This window comes from Dromaius novaehollandiae, chromosome 28 (assembly GCF_036370855.1).
Source record: "Dromaius novaehollandiae isolate bDroNov1 chromosome 28, bDroNov1.hap1, whole genome shotgun sequence".
In the NCBI taxonomy this organism is placed as follows: Eukaryota; Metazoa; Chordata; class Aves; order Casuariiformes; family Dromaiidae; genus Dromaius; species Dromaius novaehollandiae.
In genome coordinates, this window is record NC_088125.1 from 4,717,767 (window position 1) to 4,731,277 (window position 13,511).

At 73.7% G+C, this 13,511-nt stretch overlaps 2 protein-coding genes across 5 annotated transcripts; one reads left to right on the plus strand and one right to left on the minus strand.

Moving 5' to 3' along the window:
* The first annotated feature begins 702 nt into the window (after positions 1–702).
* On the plus strand, positions 703–7,381 carry CACNB3 (calcium voltage-gated channel auxiliary subunit beta 3). Of its 3 annotated transcripts, XM_064498566.1 has the most exons (14): positions 703–826; positions 912–1,004; positions 3,767–3,889; positions 3,981–4,103; positions 4,201–4,316; positions 4,392–4,456; positions 4,546–4,565; positions 4,766–4,846; positions 5,011–5,069; positions 5,148–5,257; positions 5,343–5,494; positions 5,571–5,666; positions 5,756–5,905; positions 6,035–7,381. In XM_064498566.1, exons 1-14 carry the CDS (start codon positions 785–787, stop codon positions 6,347–6,349), a joined length of 1,545 nt encoding a protein of 514 aa, XP_064354636.1. In that variant the 5' UTR covers positions 703–784; the 3' UTR covers positions 6,350–7,381. The 3 variants fall into 3 exon arrangements, with proteins under 3 accessions (XP_064354636.1, XP_064354638.1, XP_064354637.1); XM_064498568.1 differs by lacking the exons at positions 703–826; positions 912–1,004 and adding an exon at positions 1,856–1,954; XM_064498567.1 differs by lacking the exons at positions 703–826; positions 912–1,004 and adding an exon at positions 2,294–2,402.
* Positions 7,382–7,774: 393 nt separating this feature from the next.
* DDX23 (DEAD-box helicase 23) lies at positions 7,775–13,487 on the minus strand. 2 transcript variants are annotated; one of them, XM_064498531.1, is made up of 17 exons: positions 13,362–13,487; positions 12,797–13,014; positions 12,558–12,656; positions 12,248–12,344; positions 12,075–12,140; positions 11,684–11,822; positions 11,430–11,560; positions 11,194–11,306; positions 10,958–11,101; positions 10,492–10,717; positions 10,199–10,344; positions 9,904–10,081; positions 9,549–9,791; positions 9,191–9,342; positions 8,906–9,014; positions 8,550–8,724; positions 7,775–8,419 (listed from the first exon to the last, which is right to left on the minus strand). In XM_064498531.1, exons 2-17 carry the CDS (start codon positions 13,012–13,014, stop codon positions 8,196–8,198), a joined length of 2,460 nt encoding a protein of 819 aa, XP_064354601.1. In that variant the 5' UTR covers positions 13,362–13,487; the 3' UTR covers positions 7,775–8,195. The 2 variants fall into 2 exon arrangements, with proteins under 2 accessions (XP_064354601.1, XP_064354599.1); XM_064498529.1 differs by having other exon boundaries at positions 11,430–11,563.
* Positions 13,488–13,511: the final 24 nt, after the last annotated feature.

A 13,511-nucleotide genomic window follows, 5' to 3' on the forward strand; every position in this document is an offset into this window, starting at 1 on the left:
CGACCAGCCCTGCAGCGAAGCGCGTTGCTGCAGCAACGGCAGCACCGGGGCCGGGCCGCATCCAGCCTCCTCCGTGGGTGCCCCGGGGTCGGGAGCAGTGTGCGCACACGCGTGTGTGTGCGTGTGTGTGTGCGTGTGTGTGTGTGTGTGTGCACGCTGCACCAGGCACACGCGTGTGCATGCGGGTGCACACGTGTGCATGTGTGTGTGCACTCGCCCATGGCCGCGTGTGCACATGGAGCATTAGTGCACGCGTGCATCTGCGTGTGCACACACGTGTGCAAGCCAATCCCGGGGCGGGGGGGCAGCGGGACCCCTGTGGGGGGGGGCACCAAGGTGTTCCCCCTCCCGAGCTACCCCCCCTCACTGCCGCCCTGCCCCACACGTGGATCGGGGCGGGGGGGCAACACCTCGGGGGGGGGGCAGAGGGGGCAGGCAGCGCGGACCCCCCCCCCGCGGCCCCGCTCCCCCCCCCGCGCCGCGGACACGCGTGGGCGCCGCGGCAGCCGGGGCGGCCAGCACGGGCTCCGCGGGGGAGGCGGGGCGGGTGTCCCCGGTGCCCGCCGGCGGCTGCCCGGCCGCGGGGGCGCAGGCCGGCCGCCACGGGGATGGGCGCGGGGGCGGGCAGGGCGGGGGCGGGGACGGCCGGGAAGCCCCGGCGGCCCCGTGTGCGGCGGAGCGCGGCGGCGGCGGCGGCGGCGGGGCCCTCGGCGGCGCAGCGCCGCGGTCCGGGGCGCGGCGGCCCCCGGCGGCATCGCGGGCGCTCCGGTGGCTGCCGCCGGGCATGTCCGGCGCGGCGGAGCCCGCGGCCCCCGGCTCCTTCCAGGTGAGCGGCCCCCCCGCGCCCCCCCGCCCGCCGGGACCGGGGCCGGGGCCGGGCCGGGCCGGGCTCACGCCGCCCTCCCCCGCAGAGCCCCCGCAAGCTCCCGAAGCGCAAGAGCCGCTTCAAGCGCTCCGACGGCAGCACCTCGTCCGACACCACCTCCAGCATCCTCCGGCGGCAGGTGAGCGGGGCCCCCCCGGCCCCCCCCGGGCGCCCCACCGAGCCCGGCGGCGCTGCGGCGGCGCTGCGGGCACCGGGGAGCGGGGGGGGGGCTGCAACCGGCCCCGGCGGCGGGGGGCCCGGGCGGCCCGGGCTGCGCTCACCCCCGGACCCCCGGCCCGGTCCGCCCCCCCCCCACCCCCCCGGGGACCGGGGCTGGGCGGCCGCACCGGCACCGGCGGCACCGCAGCAGCCGCTCCCGCGGCTAAAAATAGCGAGTGCTGCGTCAGGGCCGGCCCGGGCCGCCGGGCACCGGCACTGCGGCGGCGGGGCCGCGGGGGGGCCGCGGGGGGGGCGGCCCCGGGGGGGCGGCGGGAGGCCGGGCCGCTCCGCCCGGCGGCCGCGGGGAAACTGAGGCAGGGGAGCCGGCGGGGGGGCCGAGGGGGGGTCTGCATCCCCTCCTGGGGGGGGGGCCGCCGCCTCCGCCCGGCTGCTCCGTCTCACACCGGGTACCGGGGGGGGGCGGGTACCGGGGCCTGCCCGCAGCCCCGGGGGGGGCGGAGGCCTCTCCCCGCCGTGGGGTCCTGTGGGGGAGGGAGCGGAGCAGAGGCCGGGCCCCCCCCGGGCGCCGCCGCCGGGCGCCCCCTGCCCCCCCCCCCCCCCCCCCCCGCTGGGCGCCCCCCCCGCCCCCGCCCCGGCGGCGCGGCCCCTTCAGCACCTCGGAGAGGGCCCGGCGCGGCCCCGCCGCGGCCCCCCCGGTGCCGCCCCCCCGGCCCCCCCCGGCCCGGCCGCCGCGCGGTAACGGGGCGGGCCGGCCCGCTCCCCCGGGGCCGCCGCTGCCCCCCTCCTCGGGGGCGGGGGGGGCGCGGCGGGGGGGCGGGAGCGGCTCCGGCCCCGCCGCAGGCCTCGCCCCGCAGACGGGGCTGCTGCCGGCTCGGGGCAGCACCGGGGCCGCCGCGCCGGAGCATGGAGGTACCGCGACCCCCCCCCGCCCCCGCCGCCCGCCGCCCCGGGACCCCCCCGCCCCGGACACCTCGGAGCAGCCCGCCCCCTTCCCCCGCCGCCGCTGCGGGGGGGCCCCATCCGCGCGGCCCCCCGGGACCCCCGGTGCGGAGCAGCCCCGGCGGGGGGGGGCGGGGGGGGGGCAGCGAGAGGGGCCGGATCCCCCCGCGGCCGCGGACCCGGGGCCGCGATGCCCCGGCGCGGCGGGGGCGGCGGCTGCGGGCGCCCGGGGGGCGGCGGGAGGCGGGGGCGGGGAGGGGCGGGGAGGGGCGGCGGCGCGGGCAGGGCCACGCGGAGCCCGAGCGCAGCCGGAGCCGGGGCCGGGGCCGGGGCCGGAGGGGGGGGCGCGGGCGGCTCGGCTCGGCTCGCCCCGTCTATGTCGTTTTCTGACTCCAGCGCTACCTTCCTGCTCAACGAGGTACCGGTGCCGGGGCCGGTACCGGGCGCGGCGCGGGGCCGTCGTGCGGGGGGGCCGCGCTCGGCGGGGGCGGCTGCGCACGGCGGCCCGGGGGGGGGGGGTTGTGCAACGGGGGGCGGCGGCTGCGCACCGGGGGCTGCGCGCGGCGGGGGGGCTCGGCCCGGTGCGGGGGGGGGGTCGGTGCCCCCCCCCGGCCCTTTGTTCCCGGTCTCGCCCCCCCCCGCCCCGGGCAGGTGCCGCGAGGCCCCGGGACCGGAGCGGCCCCCGCGGGGGGGGGGCGAGGCGGGGCGGCCCCCCCGGGCCGGGACCCCGCGGGGGCGCAGGGGGCGCGGGGGGGAGCGGGGCCGCGGCGGGGGGGCCGCGCTGGGGATGCCGTGGGGGGGGATTTTAGGGAGGCCATGTTGGGGGGGGCGCGCCGGGAGGGCCATGTTGGCTGCGCTAGGGCGAGGGGAGCCCGGGCCCCCCCCAGAGATGTGAGCAGAGATGGGGGATGTGCGGGGGGGGGGGTCTTCTCCTTGCAGAGGACCCCGTGCCGGGGGGGGGTCCTGCCCCCTGCCCTGGGGGTCGCAGCCTGTGGCCTGGGGGGGCCCAGCCCCGGACACCGGGGCCCGCGCGGGCGGGAGGGGGCCGGTGCGGCGGGGGGCCGGTGCCCGCCGTGCCCATGGCAGCCGCTGAGCTCACAGCCCGGCAAGGCCCGGAGCACCTCGGGGGGGCCGGGGGGGCTCACAGCCACATCCAGGGACCTATAAATATTTCACTGCAGCTTCCGCGCTCGTTCCGGGCGCAGCAGGCGCCGGCTCATCACCCGCCGGGGGGGGGGTTGGGGGGCTGCGGCGAGTCCCGGCCCCCCCGGTGCAGCGGGGGCGGCCGCTGCAGGCCCGCGGCCCTGGGGGGGGGCAGCAGCCCCGCTTCCCGGAGCCGAGCGCTTCCCCGGGCAGCCGGTGAGCCCAGGGGCCGGGCCGGGGGGGCTCCGGTGTGCCCCCGCCATGGTGCCCTGCTGCCTCCCCGCTGGGGCTCTGAGCACGGGAGGGGGGTCCCGGCTGCAAGGGGAGCCGGGGTGGGTGATGCCGGGGTGGGTGATGCGGGGGTGGGCGATGCTGATGCTGGAGGCCTGGCGATGCCGATGCCGGGTGATGCCGGAGGCTGGGTGATGCCGATGCCGGGTGATGCCGATGCCGGAGGCTGGGTGATGCCGGAGGCTCCGCGGGGCAGCAGCGGTGCCCGGGGGGGCCGGGGGCACCGGGCTGGGGTCAGTCCCGGGGGGCTGCGCGCCCGCCCCCGGGCCGGCTGCACAGTGCAGGGCAAGGCCGTGGTGGCCCCGGGGGGCTCCGGCGGCCCCCCCAGCACTCAGCGCCCGTCCCCAGGGCTCGGCGGACTCCTACACCAGCCGCCCGTCGCTGGACTCCGACGTGTCCCTCGAGGAGGACCGCGAGAGCGCCCGGCGCGAGGTGGAGAGCCAGGCCCAGCAGCAGCTCGAGAGGGCCAAGGTGCGTGGGGGGGGGGGGCACGCGGGATCCCAGCATCCCTGGGGCCCGGGGGGGGGGCTCAAGCCGCTGACCCCCCCTTGCCGCCCCCCAGCACAAGCCGGTCGCCTTCGCCGTGCGCACCAATGTCAGCTACTGCGGGGCGCTGGACGAGGAGTGCCCGGTGCAGGGAGCCGCCATCAACTTCGAAGCCAAAGATTTCCTGCACATCAAGGAGGTGAGAGTGGCCCGGGGGGGCGGCCCGAGGCCTCGGGGGGGGGCGACGTCGGAGCCAGGACCCCCCCGCTTCATCCCCCCCCCCCGCCCTGCCCCAGAAATACAGCAATGACTGGTGGATCGGGCGCCTAGTGAAGGAGGGGGGGGACATCGCCTTCATCCCCAGCCCCCAGCGCCTGGAAGCCATGAGGCTCAAGCAGGAGCAGAAAGCCAGGTAGGGCCGGGGCGGGGGGCAAGGGGGGGCTGCAGCCATCGCACTCCGCTCACCCCCCCCCTTCTCCCCCCCCAGGAGAGCTGGCAACGCCTCAGGCCTCGGCGACAGCGGGAACCGGCGATCGCCCCCCCCTTCCCTAGGTAAGGGCAGGCGCCCGGCCCAGGGGGCTCAGCCCCGCGCCCCCCCCCACGCCCCCACCAACCTCTGTCTCTCCTCTCCTCTCCCCAAGCCAAGCAGAAGCAGAAGCAGGTGAGTCCCCAGGGCGGGCGGGGAGGGGGCACGGCCGGAGGAGCCGGTGGGGCAGAGACCCCCCTGCCACCCTGATAACGCGCAGAGGGGCCCGGGAGGGCTCCCGGTTGGGCCAGGACGCCTGGGCTCCTCTGGATGCCCCCCCGGGCCCCTCCCCAGCTCGCGGGTGGGTGCTGATGCTGCCCCGTCCCGCTCCGCAGACGCAGCACATCCCGCCCTACGACGTGGTCCCCTCCATGCGGCCCGTGGTGCTGGTGGGGCCCTCGCTCAAGGGATACGAGGTACGGGGGGGGGGCGGGTTCTGCCCCCCGCCGCCCCCGGCCCCGCAAGCAGCTGCCGGGCCGTGGGCTGCCGGCAGGGCACCGCCACGGTCGCCTGGCACCGGCCCCGGCGGCTCCATCTGCCCGCGTCGCCCGGCCGACCGCTCTCCCCGCCCCGGCGGCAGGTCACCGACATGATGCAGAAGGCCCTCTTCGACTTCCTCAAGCACAGATTCGATGGCAGGTGAGTGACCCCCCCCATCCCATCCCGACCCCCCGCCCCGGCAGACCAGCCCCCACCGCCGTCTCCCTGCCCCCCCAGGATCTCCATCACCCACATCACAGCGGACCTGTCCCTGGCCAAGCGCTCCATCCTCAACAACCTGGGCAAGCAGGCCATCCTGGAGCGCTCCACCGCCCGCTCCAGCATCGGTGAGGCTGCCCGGGGGGGCTGCGGGGCTGTGGCGGTCTCCCCGGGGCCGGGGGGGGCTGACGCAGCCTTGTGTCCCCCCCCCAGCCGAGGTGCAGAGCGAGATCGAGCGCATCTTTGAGCTGGCCAAGTCCCTGCAGCTGGTGGTGCTGGACGCCGACACCATCAACCACCCGGCCCAGCTGGCCAAGACCTCGCTGGCGCCCATCATCGTCTACGTCAAGGTGTCCTCGCCCAAGGTGAGCGGGGCTGGGGGGCTCCGGGGGGTCTCCCTTGGTGCCCCCCCGCCTGCCGCGACCCTCCTCTCCTCCCCAGGTCCTGCAGCGGCTCATCAAGTCCCGCGGCAAGTCCCAGGTGAAGCACCTCAACGTGCAGATGATGGCAGCCGACAAGCTGGTGCAATGTCCCCCGGTGAGCCAGCAGTCCCCCGGGTGCCCCCCCCGATGCCGGGACTGCCGGGGTGTCCCCCCGTCCCCGAGCCCCTCTCGCCTCTCCCTCAGGAGCTCTTCGACGTCATCCTGGACGAGAACCAGCTGGAGGACGCCTGCGAGCACCTGGCCGAGTACCTGGAGGTGTACTGGCGGGCGACCCACCACCCCCTGCACGCCCCCCACGCCGTGCCCTCGCCCACCAGCATCCCGGGCCTGCAGGTAGGGGGGACGCGGCCCCCTGGACACCCCGGGACCCCCAACCGCAGCCTCGCCGGTCTGCCAGGGTCGCCCCGGGGAAGGGGGACGGTGCTGGGCTGCTCCGCCCCACGGCGCCGTCTCTGCCCCCAGGGCCAGCAGCTGCTGGGGGAGCGGGGCGGCGAGCACTCGCCGCTGGAGCACGACAGCCTGATGCCGTCGGACGAGGCCAGCGAGACGTCGCACAAGACCTGGACGGCCTCGTCGCAGCGCAGCTCCCGGCACCTGGAGGACGAGTACGCGGACGCCTACCCGGACCTCTACCAGCCGCACCGGCACCACAACAGCGGGCTGCACGGCCCCGCCGGCCACGACTCGCAGGACCGCCTGCTGCAGCGCGAGCCCCAGCGCGACCACGGCGACAGGAACTGGCAGCGCAACCGGCCCTGGGCCAAGGACAGCTACTAGGGCCGGCGGGGGGGCGGCTGGGGACCGGCCCCCCCAGCCCCCCGCCCGGCGCCCCGGGGAGCCGGGCGCTCCCCGGGGCCTCGTGGCGGCCGAGCCCCCCCGCCGCCCCCCGCCCAGCCCCGCGCTGGGGGTGCTCAGACAATCTCCCTCTCGGGAAACTCCACCGCAGCGGCAGCTTCCTCGCGCCTGGCCCCGGGCAGCACGTTCAGCCATAAGCACAGGAGGGGCGGGCGGCCAGGACGCCTGGGCCCTCGCCCTGGCTCGAGGTGACCCGAGAGCAGTCACACGCCTTCTCCCTGCCTCAGTTTCCCTGCCTGGCCCCGGCATCGCAGGCCGTCTCATTCCCCGCAGGGCAGCTGCCATGAGCAGAGGCGCCTTCCCCAAAGGAGCCGTGGGCCAGGTACCGGGGAGGGGGCGGTTTTAGCAGCATCTCCCCCCAGCACAGACGCTGCCCCCAGGAAGGAGGGGAAGGTGCCCATTCCCCACGGGGGCCTGGCCTGCCCCCTCCCTGCCCCCTTGCATGGGACCCCCAGGAGGAGGGGGCCGCCCCCGTTGCTTTGCTCTGCATCGATTTTCTCCCTGCCCCGTTCACAGTAGCCAAACCGCTTCCTCCGACGGGGACGCAGGGCGGACGGGGACGCGCGGAGCGGCCGGACCCCGTGCGGGGCGGCCGGACTCTGCCCGGGGCGGCGGCCCCGCGCCTGCACTCGCTGCCCCGTTGCTTCGGCAGCCGCAGCCAGCACTGCTCCCTCCCAGCCGCCTGCTGCCCCCGTCCCCGCGTAGCCACCACCGCACGTCACCGCACGTCACCGCACAGTCCTGTAAATACGGTGCCCGCCGCCCTGCGCCGGGCAGGCCCGAGGCGGCTCCGCGAGGGGTCCTGGCGCTTGGCCGAGCCGCCCCAGGGCCCGTTGCAGAGAGCCTGGCCGAGCCGCGGCTGCGACAGGCGGAGGGCACAGATTTGTTATAATTTCTTTTGTAGAAAGCACTGATTTCCCTGTAATTTGTTTCAGAAACACGAGAGTGCTCAGAGTCGCTGGTGTCCGTGTCTCTCGGGGGGGGGGACAGGGGACACCAGGGCACAGAGTCTTCGGGCTCCGGGGTTGTACGGGGTAAAGGGTGCAATGCTGGAGGGTGCTGAGCACCCAAGGCTCCTTCCTTAGGGGCAGCGTCGGCTCCCAGCACCTCTGGGAGCGTCGGAGGGCACCGGGAAGGGCACGGCTCCGGCTGCCTGGGCAGGACACGGAGGCTCCTGGCACTGTCGGGAGGGCTGGGATCTCTCGCAGCACCCTGGGGCCGGGAGGAGCCGGGGCCGCGGGCCAGCCGGGCGCGGGGAGACGGGCGCCAAGGCGGGACACGAGGCAGCGGGCGGGCGGGCGCCGCAGAGATGGGACGGCACAGGGAGGCGACGGTGGGCAACGCCGCTGCAGTTCTGTTTTTTTTATTATTATTCCTGCAGCCTGAACTGGAGTTTCAGCTTTAAAAAAGGGATGAAAGGACAAAGAACAGCTCCTGGGACAGCCCTGGCTAAAAAAAGAGCACGCGAACCCCAGCACTAGCCCTGAACGTGCTTCTGCCTCGGCGGGAGGCAGACGAGGAGGACTCTGCCCCCAAACAGCCTCCAGAGGCTTCATCAGTTTGTGACGGAGGTGGGGAGGGGGCCCGGGAGCAAGGAGGGGACTCTGGGGGCAGTCCCGGCCCCGGTCTCTGCTATCGACAGTCCCGGCTGCGCAGAGGCCTGGCGGCGCGGGAAAGGAGCGGCCACTGAAGTCCCGGCAGCCCCCGGCCCCCGTGGTCCTGGCGTCCCCGAAGGGGGGGACGAGAGGCGGACACTGGCCCCGGGGACTCACGCGAAGATGGTCTCCTCCCGTCTCTTCTTGGTGAGGATGGTGCCGGGCTTGTGCTGGGCGTCGGGGTGGTTGGCCAGCTCCGGCGGGCAGGACGACACCGGGCTCTCCAGGATGGCCTGCTTGAGGTCGTAGAAGACTGTCGAGTCCTCCTTGGTGAGGAAGGTGATGGCCACGCCGCTCTTCCCCGCTCGGCCCGTCCGCCCGATGCGGTGGATGTAATCTGCAGCGGGACGCGGGCGTGAGGCAGGGCTCCGGCGCCAAACCGGGACCCCACCAGGGCCAGGCTCCCCCCGCCGAACCCCGGAGCCTGCGGCCCCCAGGCCGGGGGGCCGGGGCAGGCCCGCACTCACCTTCGATGTTCTTGGCCATGTCGTAGTTGACGACCATGGAGACGTCGTGGATGTCGATACCGCGGCCAGCCACGTCCGTGGCCACCAGGATGTCCTTGGCCCCGGCCTTCAGGTTGGACAGGGCAAACTCTCGCTGCTCCTGGCCTTTGCCGCCGTGCAGGGTGCAGGCGTTGTACTGCGGGACGAGGGGCAGGCGTTAGCGGGGGGCAGACGGCGCTCAGAGAGCCCAAAGCCGACCCGCAGGGTCTCTGTGCGCAGCCGAGAGACAGGGAAGGAGTCCCCCGGTCCGGAATGGGACCCAGGGGGCCTGGGACAACCCCCATAAAGCAGGGGAATTTGGCCCGGCCCAGACTCACCCCCATCTTCTCCAGCGACTTCGCCAGCACATCGCAGCCCTTCTTCTGGTTGACGAAGATGATGATGGGTGGGTCGAAGCCCTGTTCCAGGATGGCCAACAGCTTCTTCCTGTTGGGGAAGAGGACGGTTGGGCAAGGAGAGGCCAAGGCGCCCCACAGGAGCCACCCTGCTCTCTGGGGCCCCACATCCTTCCTTCCCAGAGCTCCCTCATTCCCAAATATCCCAGATCAGCCCTCGAGATCCACCCTCGCTGCCCCACCCGCTCCCAGCAGCCCTCTCCGCACCTCTTCTCTGACTCCGACATGAGGAAGACCTTCTGTTCCACCCGCTCGTGCGGCTTGCCAGCAGAGCCGATGTAGACCACAGCCGGGCGGCGGAGATAGCTGCGGGCCAGGCGCTCCACCGCTGGCGGCATGGTAGCCGTGAACATCACGGTCTGCGAGAGACAGAGGGGCCATGAGCAGCATCCTCCCCTTGGGACAGAAACGTGACCGGTCCTCCCCAGCCCCTTCTCCAGCTGCCCCACATTCTCTGGAGCCCTGACGCGGTCCCCACTCCGCCCCAGGGACCACGCTCAGCCCAGCGCACCCCCAGCCCTGCTGGAGCCCGCAACGCTCCCCTGGGCCTCACACCCGCACCCACCTGTCTGTATTTATGCTTCCCTGACTCAAAGTTGGCCAACATCTTCTCAGGGTCCTCGGCCTCATCGGTGTCGGGCTTTTGGTTGGTGACAGGCATGTGCTCCAGGATCTTCTGCACGTCAGGCTCGAAGCCCATGTCGATCATGCGGTCGGCCTCGTCCAGGACCACGTAGGTGCAGCGGCTCAGCACCAGGTACCGGTTCTCCAGCACGTCAATGAGACGCCCCGGCGTGGCGATGACAATCTGGGGGGGAGGCAGAGAGGGTCGGTGTCACAGCCTGGCGCTAACCTGGCCGCCCCCCAGAGCCTGACGCTGCCCCGGCCCCCTCCGTGACCCCCTCGGGCCTGGCACTCACCTCGCAGCCCATGCGCAGGCGGAAGCCTTGGTCCTCGCGGGAGATGCCTCCAATCACAGCCACCGTGCGGATGCCCAGCGGCTTCCCAAACTTGATGGTCTCCTCCTCGATCTGCTGGGCCAGCTCTCGGGTAGGGGCCAGGATGATGGCGTAGGGACCCTGGTCCGACTCCTCGATCCTGCAGCAAGGCGAAGCCAGGCCGCATCACCCACCCCGCTGCTCCCCATCCGCAGCATCGCCCTGCTGCCCCGTCACCCCATGGACCCATCCTGCCCCGCAGCGGGGGCCCGCTCACCGGTCGATCTTGGGCAGAGTCGTGATCCACACCAGCAGCGGGATGAGGAAAGCCGCCGTCTTGCCGCTGCCGGTCTCAGCCACGCCGATGATGTCGCGGTTCTGCAGGCCGATGGGGATGGCCTGGCGCTGGATGGGGGTGGGCTCCTGGACGGCGGAGAGGCAGGTTTGAGAGCAGAACGTGCCCTTCCCTCCTCCCCCCCCAGGGCAGGGAGAACCCAGGATCCCTGTCCCCAAGAGCCAGCCCTCTCCCTTGGCCCGGCTCCCCAACGGGCCCCGCTTCACCGCGCCCACCTTGTAGCCGCACTTGTCGATGACCTCCAGGATGTGGGGGGGCAGGGAGGAGTCCTTCCAGGAGCGGATGGGGTTGGGGATCTTGCCCCCCTTGGTAGTGATGCTGTAGTCCTCGCGGAAGATGCGCCAGTCCCTGTCCGTCATCTCGTCCAGCTTCTTCTGGGACCAGTGCCGGTCGTCCCAGCGCTGCTTGGCCTCCTTCTTCCGCAGCTTCCGCAGCCGGGCCCTGGCGGGGGGAGGCAGGAGACAGGGATCAGCCACTGGCTGCCAGAAGGGTCAGAGCTGCCCTCACCTGTCCCCCACAGCCCACCCCACATCACTGGGGACGCTGGATTTACCCCTCCACCTAGCACAGGGACGTGCTGCAGCCCAGAGCCTCTCGCTCTGTCCCCACACGGACAAGCACAGCCAGACAGGACCCCAGCCAACCCTCGGCGCGCTCCCAGCTCTCCCCAGGCACGCTCACTCCTCCTGCTCCTTCTCCTCCAGCGTCCGCCTCTTCTCCATCAGGTCCCCGTAGAAACGCGACTGCTCCCGTTTCTGCTGCTTCAGGTCGATCCCGGCAATGAAGCCCCGGCCCAGCAGCTGCACCTGGTGCCGCTCCTTGTACCTGCGGCGGGAGGGGAGCGTCAGGGGCAGGGCTGGGGCTGCCCCCCACCCCCTGCCCCCCGCCCCCCAGCCCAGGGGCGCCCCGGCGCTCACAGGGGGTTGTAGTCGATGGACGTGTCCTCCGACGCATCCCACTCGAAGACGAACTTGCGGTCGTTCAGGTGCCGGGTGCGTCTCCGCTTCTTCACCCCTCCCAGGTACCGCTCCTGCGGGCAGCGGAGCGTCAGCCGCGTCCCCCGGCCCAGGCTCCCCTCCCCAGCCAGCAGGGAGAGGACCCAGGCGTCCGAGACACCCCTGCCCCAGCCCAGGGGGTCCGCGGCCAGCAGCACCTTGATAGCATGGAGCTCTTTGCTCTTGTCTTTCTCCTCGCGGATCTTCTGCCTGCCCTCCTCGTCCTCCGTGCCGTTGGTTTCCCGCTCCATGCGTTCACGGCGCTCCCTGCGCTCACGCTCCTGGGGGTCTTCTGGGGAAGTCGGGAAAGGGGATCAGAGCTAAGCCCTCCAGCACAGGGCTCGGGGGTCCCGGGGGGGGTCTGCCCCAGCCCCTTGCAGCCACGCAGGCCGCGGCGGGAACAACGCCATACCCAGCATCTTCCTCCCCATCTCCTGGAACTGCTTCCGCTTTTTCCTCTCCTCTTCCAGCAGCCGCTGCCGTTCCTCTACTTCCTGCTGCCGCCGCCGCAAGGCCTCGGCCTCCCGCTCCGCTTTGGACAGGAACTTCGGCTGCGACGGGAGAGGCAGGATCAGGCCAGAGCCGGCTGCAGCCCCCGGCCCCACGGAGCCCAACCCCGGGGCTGCCCCAGGCGGGGACCAGCGTCCAGCGGGACAGGAACGTCCCCCCTTACGGCTGCCGTGGACAAGGGAGGCAGGGTCTGCAGAGGGCGAGGGGCCTCGCTCCCACATGGGGGCCGATCGGGCCCCTCGCAGCAGGCAGAGGAGAGACCCCCAGAGCAGGGAAAAGGCTCCTGCTCTTACCTTGGCTTCTGCCTCCTCTTCAGCCTTCTTCTTGGCCAGCAGCTCCTCCAGGGACAGAGGCTGGGCCTGCAAACGTAGGACCGGACCATCAGCAGCCCCGAACGCTCCTGCCCTAGCAGAGGCGGCGGCAGCCCCCAGGAACCGCTCCCAGCCCGACCTCTCCCCACACTTACCTTCTCCTTCTTCAGCGCGTTCTCATCCTCCTCGTCCAGCTTCCGCGAGTCCCGATCCTTCCGGGACTTTGAATCCTTGCCCCTGCTCGGGGACAAGCTTCCGAGCAAAACAAAGGAGAATCAGGCACTGAGCGTAATCCCAGCGTCACCCTATCCCCTCTCTTGCTAGACCTCAGGACAACAATTCCTGTAGAACCATACACCCCCAAAATGTCACCAGGCTCGGTCCCCTACGTGCACTCACAGAAAAGCTGGGGAAACAGAGCACGGACACGCACGCGAGAACACCCGGAGAAGAGCGAGCGCTCACCTGGATCGCTTCCTGTCCTTATCCCGCCGGTGCCCATCTTTGTCCCGGTCCCGGTCCTTCTTGCCCCGGTCGCGGTCACGGTCCTTGTGCCGCCGGTCCCTGAGGAGCAGGGCAGTCACGCACGGCTCGGCCGCAGCCCAGCCGCCCGCGGTCCCTCTCTGGGGACACCCAAGAGTGGCAGGGCTTTTCCCCCAAAGCCAAGTGGTGCCCGGGCCAGGCCCGTCGCCCCACGAACTCACCTGTCCACCGACTTGGAGCGGGAGCGGGTGCGCGAGCGGCTGCCCCGCCTCCGGTCCCGGGAGCGGTGCCGCTTCCTGTCCTTGGAGGGGGAGCTCTTGCGGTCGCGGTCCCGGTCGCGATCCCGGTCGCGGTCCCGGTCCGGGGAGCGGGAGCGTTTCCTCTCCTCCTTGGCGGGGGACGCGTCCCGGTCCTTCTTGTCCGCCAGTTCCCCAGCCATCTACGGGGGCGGCGAGTCAGCGGGAGCCGGGACCGACCCGGGAGCCGGGACCGAGGACCCGGTACAGGGGAACCGGGGATGGGGGCCCGTCCCCGGGACACCGGGCGGGGGCTCCTCCAGCCCCGAGCGCAGCAGGGCCCGGTGCTCCGCGCCCCCGGCGGAGCCAGCGCGGTACCGGGGCCTCACGGCCCAGGGAGCCTCCGTCGCACCGGGGGGCACCGGAGACTCCGGTGCCCGGGCGCCTCCCCCCCGCTCCGCCCCCTACGCGCCCCCCGGGAACCGCCCGCGCCTCCCCCTGCCGAAGCGCCCGGCCGCGGCCCGGGAGAGGCCCCCGCGCCCGGGCTCACCGCCGCGCCGCCCGCAGGCCCAGGCCTCAGCGCCGCCGCGCCGCCGCCGCCATGTCCGGGCGCCGCGGGGCACGCTGGGAACGGCCTCCCGCCGCGACTACAACTCCCGGCAGCCCCCGCGGCCCCGCCCCGCCCCCGGCTGGCTCCCTC